Genomic DNA, 8,585 nt, shown 5'->3' with positions numbered 1-8,585 from the left:
TTCTGAGCCCGGGAAACAAGCACGGACTGGTGGGACCGCATAGTGCTGCAGGTCTGGGATGAATCCCAGTGGCTGCGAAACTTTCGCATGCGGAAGGGCACTTTCCTGGAACTTTGTGAGTTGCTGTCCCCTGCCCTGAAGCGCAATGACACCCGGATGCGAGCAGCCCTGACTGTCCAGAAGTGAGTGGCCATAGCCCTCTGGAAGCTTGCAACGCCGGACAGCTACCGGTCAGTCGCAAACCACTTTGGTGTGGGCAAATCTACCGTGGGGGTCTGGCCGGGCGATTAGAAGATCCCAGCGGGACGCGCTGTGCATCCGGGAGGCTTTGAAAGCTAGGTTCCTGACTGAGCAGGGTAACCAGTGACTGTTAAGTTTGTGGACACAGAAGCTGAACCTGCCCCCGTTTCTTTACCCAGTTTATGTTGACTATCCTCTCCAGCTACATACGCCCTTCACCCCCTTCCCAAAAAATAAAATCTGTTCTGTTTTGTTAATGAACACCGTTGTCTTTATTACTGTTTTCGCGGGAATGTTTTAAACCGGGGACGCAGACTGTGGCGGGGGGCGGGTTTAGTGTTCTGATGCAAATGATGCTTCTGAACTCCAGGAATGACAGGCTCCGCAGTGGTGGACTGGTTGTTTCAACGGAGCCTGCCAGCACTCCTGGGCGGGACTGCGTGTATGTGTCGGCTAGGTGACTTTCTGGCAGTGGGAGGAGGGTTACAGATCCCCTGCTGCGTGGCTCTGTGATCCAGGATAAGGACCGCTGCAAAAGATCAGTAACTGCCCTCCCCCGCCACAAAGTCACAGAGCAACCCCCCCCCCACAGAACATGAAAACCACCTCCCAGACTGACCAGGGTAACTAGTGACTGCACTGTGTATGTGTCCTGATGCTGGACCTGCCCCCGCCTCTGTACCCTGCTAAAGGTGACTGTCCTGTCCAATTACCAAGCCCCTTCCCCCCCTTCAGACAGACTCTCCTCCAAAAGAAAATCATGGAAACAGTAATTAACAGAAACGAATATTTTATTATGAACCACACATGAAACGGGCGGGGGGGGGGAAACTTGTGTGAGGTGGGTAGGAAAGGACTTTTCAAATTTTGAGCAGTCTGCAGGGGTTGACTGAAAGTTTTAACGGCCCTTGCCGCCCCTCCTTCTTTGGACTTTGGGTGAGGGGGGGTGTGGGACTTGGTGGCGGGGGAGGGCGGTTAGAGATAGACTGCAGCGGGGCTCTGTCCTCCTGCCTCCGGTCTTGCAGAACATCCACAAGGCGCCGGAGCGTGTCCGTTTGCTCCCTCATTAGTCCAAGCAGCGTTTGAGTCGCCTGCTGGTCCTCTTGACGCCACCTCTCCTCCCGTTCCATGATTGCTCGGTGCATTTGGGACAAGTTCTCCCTCCACTGTGTCTGCTGGGCTGCATGGGCTCGGGAGCAGCCCATTTGTTCTGAGAACATGTCCTCACGCGTCCTCTTCTTCCTCCGCCTAATCTGCGCTAGCCTCTGGGAGTGTGATGCCAGGCTGGGTTGGGAGACAGTCGCAGATGTGTCTGTGGGAATGGGAAAAAGGGAGTGAATTCCTGAGACAGATAAATTTTGTTGTGAACAAAGAACATAGTCTTTCTCTGTGAACAAGACCATGCACTGCACCTCTCACATGCGCACTCAGGACAAGGTCGAATTTTCGGCCCTCGGCTTCAGTGCCTGGGGTCTTGCACTGCCGATCTGAGAAGCGGGGCAGGACACCTGAACTTCTGTAGCAGGCAAACATGGTAAGCCGTAGACTTGTGGCTGCTTAAAACTTTAATAGTAGCACTGGCCTCCTTTCACATTGAAAGCAATGCCAGTCTCTGCTGGCAGCAATCAGGCTAGCATGAACTCTGCCCCTGTCCCACCCCCTCGCGGCTGTCCCAGGGAAAGATCCCTGTATGCTGCCCCTCTCCCTCCACCGCGTGGCTGTAAAGCAGTCCCAATACTAACATTCCCCTCCCTAATTCAAAGCAGGGCATCATGAGCGACATCACCCTCATGAGGATCTCGGACAGCGAGAAGGAACACATGCTTAGGGAAAGCATGCAAAAACCAGGGCCGTATGCTGCCATGCTCTGCCGTGCCATGATCCCAGAATACTTGATTGTGTCGTGGCGGGGAATCGTCTCGTACCATGGGGGACCAAATAAGATCGCTCTCCCCAGGAACCTGATGACCAGGCTTGAACATTACCTCCAGGAGAGCTACGTAGAGATCTCCCATGAGGATTTCGTCTCGATCCCCGGCCATATAGACCGTATTTTGGTGTAGCTGCACTGGCAGGAAGTAAAGAGTGGAGCGTCTTTGGCTGGAGAATCATGAAAAACCGGACATTGTTTGATTTTTTTTAAATAGTTGGGACTAAATAGTTAAGCACCTAAGGCAAAGAAATCATGAAAAACCCATTGTTAATATTATAAATATTCCAGTTCTGTTAAAAATAAATGTTTAGATGTTTAAAGCACTTACTGCTTGATCCTTCCCCTGATTCTGTGTCCGGGCTAACGGCTGGGGAGTCCTCAGAGTCCACGGTCAGTGGTGGGGTAGTGGTGGCGGCCGCACCTAGGATGGAATGCAGTGCCTCGTAGAAACGTGATGTGTGGGGCTTGGATCCGGAGCGTCCGTTTGCCTCTTTGGTTTTTTGGTAGCCTTGTCTCAGCTCTTTGATTTTCACGCGGCACTGCGTTGCATCCCGGCTGTATCCTCTCTCTGCCATGGCTTTTGAGATCTTCTCGTAGATCTTAGCATTCCTTCTTTTGGAGCGCAGCTCTGAAAGCACAGACTCATCGCCCCACACAGCGATGAGATCCAAGACTTCACGATCAGTCCATGCTGGGGCCCTCTTTCTATTAGATTGCACGGCCATCTCTGCTGGAGAGCTCTGCATCGTTGCCAGTGCTGCTGAGCTCGCCACGATGTCCAAACAGGAATTGAGATTCAAACTGCCCATACAGGAAAGGGAATTCAAATTTTCCCGGGGCTTTTCCTGTGTGGCTGGTCAGAGCATCCGAGCTCGGACTGCTGTCCAGAGCGTCAACAGAGTGGTGCACTGTGGGATAGCTCCCGGAGCTATTAGCGTCGATTTCCATCCACACCTAGCCTAATTCGATATGGCCATTTCGAATTTAGCGCTACTCCTCTCGTTGGGGAGGAGTACAGAAGTCGAATTTAAGAGAGCTCTATGTCGAACTAAATAGCTTCGTGGTGTGGACGGGTGCAGGGTTAATTCGATGTAACGGCGCTAAATTCGACATAAAAGCCTAGTGTAGACCAGGCCTTAGAGACTTTTATAGAGGCTACCTTTTATATCACAAGAGACCTTCTACCCAACTGTGTGGTATTATTAAATGTGAATGAAGATGCTTGACTGAACTAAATAACTTCTGAGCTTTGCAACGTACAGAGTAATTTGTTCATGGTGGACTAATCCATTAAGATTATTTTGTCTGGTTGAGCTAGCTATTCTGTGTAAGTGATCCCAACCTGTAGCTCCCCTTCTATATGGAACAAATCCTGCCTTAAGTATTTTTACCCCCAAACTAACTGCTGTTACATTAATTGCTTGGAACCTGTCTTACGAAAGGTGGAAAATCCTTCTATTTTTTTTGAGGGGGGCACTTTGCTGCAGAATTGAGGTTGTGCCAGGACTGGTATTCCTGGATGCATCCTTATGCTAACAACAAATGTATGCTAAAATTCGACAGAATCCGAATCACGGTAACATGGCTCAGAAGATGGATTCCACATAGGTGACTGGTGTGGAGTTAACTGGTAGAGGGAGAGCTTGTTAATCACAATCTGGTTATTTTCATTCTGCTAGACTTAAATAAAATGTTAATGGGAGAAAGGGTAGACAGTGGATCTGGAAAAGAGCAGGAATGCAAATTGTTTCGGTCCATGATATTTGCTCCCTATAAACGACTGTCTGGTATGACTACATCCAGCATAAATAGACAGAACAGGCACCATTTATTTTGAGAACAGTCAAAACTGCATATAAAAGAACAAGGGATTGTTTTAAAATCTCATAGTTACAATAGCCTCGTGGTTTAGAGACTGGACTGGGATTTATGAGCTCTGAGTTCAGGTCCTGGCTCTGCTACAGACTTTCAGAATATTCTTGTTCAGGTCATCCAATTTCTTTGTCTCATTTTCTACCCCTAAAACTGGGAGGATGCTACTTCCCTACCTCAGAGGGATGTTGTGAGGATCAGTTAAATACACATAAAGTGCTTTGAAGATGAAAATGCTAGAGGTTAATTATTGTTAGAGGCCCAGTCCTGCTATCCTCTCTGAGGCATGGGTCTGCAGGATCAAGCCTGTTATGACAGCTACCAGGGAAAGAGAATATAATAAATACAGAACTGTAGTTGTGCACTCTTTCCCGTTCCCCAATTTCAAATGTTCTTGAATGATTTTTTTCATTTAAAAAAAAAATAAGATTGAGGCGGAAGAAGCGCCATCTTTGGAACCCCAGGCTGAAGAACCCCTCTCTCCCCCTGCCGTGGCGCCTGTTGCTGCCGCGGCTCCTGTTGCTGCCACTGCGCCTGTTGCTGCCACGGTTCCTGATGCTGCCGCTGCTCCTGTTGCTGCCACTGCTCCTGTTGCTGCCACGGTTCCTGTTGCTGCCACTGCGCCTGTTGCTGCCGCTGCCGCTGTTCCTGAACAGGAAGCTCTGCCTGCTGAGCCTAGTGAGCCAGCAGAGGAAGCTGTGGTGAGTGACCAAAACCTCATATGCCCCAGCTTTCCCTGGTTTTTTTTGTTCATCATTGTGTATGTGTCCACCACATTACAGCCATCCTTTCCATTTTTATCCTCTTTACTTTTAGGGCTGGTTTCCGTTCTGGCCTCCCATGTCACAACAGGCTTTCCAAAAGCTATGTGTGCCTCTTTACCCTAAAATGTCATTCCTCTTATGGCTGGCGTTTCAGAGCGAAGTTCAACTGAACTACTGTGGATTCAGATATTGTAACTGTCAGACAAACATAACCAGGGAAATGAATTGATACCATTTATAAATGACACTATTAATGCTTTTCTCTTTTCAAGATGATCAAGTGGAGAGATAAGTACTGGGCTAATGTACATCTTGAATGTTGTTTGATTGAGCATTGAACTGCTTCCTAATAAAAACCAAAACACAGGTTTATACAAGTCTCCTAATGTTAGAAGCCAGCCGGAGAACTGAGCTCCAAAGCCAATTGAGGGTATCCAATTGAAGATCTCACAAGTCAACATTCAGAAAAATGGGAGTCAAATGTTGTGGGAAAAGAGGATGGCTTTCAAAGAAAACCACAGCAAGGTTGCCTAAGCTGCTTCCCTCTCCTCCCCAGCCAATCTGTTATATTTCAAGAGGTACTCTAAGCCAGTGGTTCTCAGTCTTTTCCATATTGGGTTTCCCTTTTTCCATAATGTGGCCACCATGGAGCCTCTTCCATCTAGCCAGGGCACCCCTGCTATTAACAATATGGAAAGGCCAGGAGGGTTTCACCCCAGTGCTGAGAATCCATGATCTAAAGAAAAATGCATCCATTTCTGTTGACTGCCAGCCTAATAGTATATCTGCTTCCACAGGCACTATTATCTTTCTCCAGGTCAGTAACTAGTGGTCTGTCACTGTTAGAATCTGAACAGGTATTCACTTGGCCAAATCCTGACTTCCCACGACTAACATTAAAGGTTATTAAATCAGATTATATCACCATTGCTTTTCACTCACTTATAGATAGATTGTAAGACATTATGTGTGGGAAGAGAAGAATTTGGCTGGAAGCCATCTGAGGCATTACCCTCATTTGAAGGCACCTTAATCACTCCTTTTTAGAGTTAGTAAAATAATCCAAAGAATTATTTGATATACCATATAACTGCTCCAAAAATCCAGTTCACTGAGGCCCATTACTGAGTCTGGAATTTTCCTGTGGACTGTTGCAGACACATGACCCAGAATTAGACAGGAAAAAAACCTGTTTTATGGGTCCATCCTTCTGCCATTGAAGTCGATGAGTGTTTCATTCACCTTTTATGACCCTCAGGAAGCAGTTTGATCCAGAGATAGGGGCACTGGATGGGGAATCAGAGGGCCTAATAGGTGACATGGGCAAGTTTCTGTGCCTCATTTTCTGGTGCTACCTACTTTGTAAAGCTAGGTATTTATTAGTAAGAGCAGGATTAGTCCTTCCTTCATCCACCATTTCACTAGGGGTAGGGGAAGTGGACGTCTGCTTTTTCCTGTTCGACTATATGAAATCAAAACAGCACTTGTCTACATCTAGACAAACGTATCATCTATAGAATTTATTTATGGCATATGTACTGCAGTGAACAGGCCTTATCATATGTGTCGTGGGACTCTACTCAAAATCATGCTACCAACCCATACTCTGGCCACTGCCTATAAAATAGCTGGAGGTTTGTTTATATTGAAATAGTCATACTGCAGTGGTTCACCTTTTTTTAGAACTACTGTTTCCTGCAGTTTCTCTGCAGACTCAAGTAAATGTATTTTATCACTGCATTAGTTACATGCAGAAGGCGTTCTTCACAGCCAGAAAACGAGGTGCTTACATTTTGCAGAAATTGCTCTGGACCCCAGAGAAGGGCTGTTACTGCATGCCAACCATGTGTACCTACAGCCTGAGTTTCACTCAGTGGTGTAAGATCAAGAATCCTGATGTCAGCTCTATTTGATTCACACAGTCTCAAATGCAAATGAATACTTGGTACTCACTAAGAGTTAGGTCGACCCTTTAAGCTCAGTCATGTGGGAGAACAAGTAACTTATTGCAACTCTGAAAAGAGTTTAGTGTACTTTTTTTCCCTTGCGCCTGGCTGGGTCCAATGGCTGGCCTGTTTAGTGTGGGGAGAGCATGCAGAAGCCATGTATTCATCCTCCCTGACCCATGCCTACCCTGGCCACTTGCCTATAGATAGTACAAGGGCTGTGCTCTACAAGGGAATTGGAGTCACAATCTGGGTAGCCATAATGTAGCTGCATGTGGGTCCTTACTTCCCCATGCTCCCTTACACTGTCTTTAGGGCCTCATTCTAGTTTTATTTACATTGGTTAACTCTTTATTGGTTTTCATGGTTTTACGACAGATGTTCACCAGAGTGAGCTCAGAATCAGCCGCTTACAATAATTCATCCAAAAACATTAAGCCTCTGCAATTTGTATGTGTCTGCTCCTCCTGTCTGTGTTTTCTTTTGAATTGGTATAAATCACAGTAATAACGTGTCAACATCATGGAAAGGCAAAAAGTGAAATAGCCTGTCTCTGAGGCACAGCATTTTGTCAAACCTTGGTCTAAGATGCCTACCCTCTACTCTTAGTAAATGTGAGAGTTTAGAATAAATGAGGAGGGGGGGAAATTAACCATTAGCCCCGATCTCTTCTTCATTTCAGTGAACTGAATTGTGTACAAAACAATTTTGAAGAGCAGATTATAATGAACCTTAAGAGGCTGTTTCTAAAATTGGTTTGATTTTGTCTTTTTACAGGGATTTCATGGAAGGAAATAATCTTTGAATAAATTATTTTCCTGAAAGAAGAGATTGCTAACCCCTTTTTATCCTCAGTTGAGGCAAAGTGAAAGTATAAAATCTATTATACACCTTGAACGCTAATTAACTGACAGGCTGTAACTGCAGTCACCACTTGCTCATAGTGGGCTGAACTGACCCTTTTACATAATCCTTTTCGCTGCTTAATGTCACATGCAGTTTTTAGTTCATGTTCTGCTAGAATATGGTACAGCTGAGGCAGAAATTACAGTGTTATTGTGAAAGAGGGAGACAAATAATTTGAGAATGGGGCAACTTAGTAGCAGTTCAGAAGACAAACAATAGATATTAAATAGCAGTTAAATGATTTTTGTTAAGGTTTTCTCCTTTTTGTTTTATTTTGTAAATGAAACTAAGTTCTTGCTCATTTGAAAAAAGGAGTCCTCTGGGAAATAAGAAATGAAACATGCTGATGTTAATAACGCATGCAGTAGATTTACTGTTGGAATCTGATCCAGTGGGAGAAGCAAATGTTACATATTAAAAGCTATTTTTCTAAAGTGATGTAAGAAGAGTTTTTGAAGATTAAGATTAAGGAAGAAATAGATAAAAGGTCAAAGGCCAACATTTGATAAGGCTACCATAGATGAAAACATTCCTCAACAGCAGTCCTGCATTCAGTTTATCGGTGTGAATTTTTTAAAAATGTGTGTTATATTTGTAAATTTTCTCCCACTACATATCTCTTCTGGCTTTACATTACACTCCAATTATAGCGGCATCATCAATAGGTGCAATTTGCCTCTAGTATATTTCCTGTCAGACCACGCTATGCCAGAAAATGTACCTTAGACATGTATTGCCCACCTTGTGGGGCTAGGGTAAATTTTCCAGCATAATGTGGGTCTCATATAATTTGAAGGAAGAAAAGGGATAGTCCAGTTATCAGGACACTAAGCTCTGACTTGGTAGACTTGGGTTCAAGTGCCTGCACCTCCACAACCTTCCTGTGTGGCCTTGGTAAGTCGCTTAGGTTATTGACACTGCTCA

The 8,585-nt window shown here is 45.5% G+C and overlaps 1 protein-coding gene across 2 annotated transcripts in view; it reads left to right on the top strand.

Moving 5' to 3' along the window:
• Positions 1-8,585, top strand: part of LOC112112029 (amphiphysin-like) — a 185,809-nt gene that overhangs the window by 153,209 nt on the left and 24,015 nt on the right. Inside the window, exons 17-19 of one of the 2 annotated variants that reach the window (XM_026654042.1) lie at positions 3,045-3,055; positions 4,480-4,522; positions 4,664-4,746. In XM_026654042.1, the coding sequence (XP_026509827.1) occupies positions 3,045-3,055; positions 4,480-4,522; positions 4,664-4,746 (137 nt within the window). Of the gene's footprint in view, positions 1-3,044; positions 3,056-4,473; positions 4,523-4,663; positions 4,747-8,585 lie in introns of both variants that reach the window. The other variant, XM_026654043.1, reaches the window with a different exon arrangement.

The sequence above is a fragment of the Terrapene carolina genome, unplaced genomic scaffold (assembly GCF_002925995.2).
Source record: "Terrapene carolina triunguis isolate 2854851 unplaced genomic scaffold, T_m_triunguis-2.0 Scaffold179, whole genome shotgun sequence".
In the NCBI taxonomy this organism is placed as follows: Eukaryota; Metazoa; Chordata; order Testudines; family Emydidae; genus Terrapene; species Terrapene triunguis.
The sequence above is the reverse complement of the archived record's forward strand: the minus strand, read 5'-3'. Positions and strand labels throughout refer to the sequence as shown.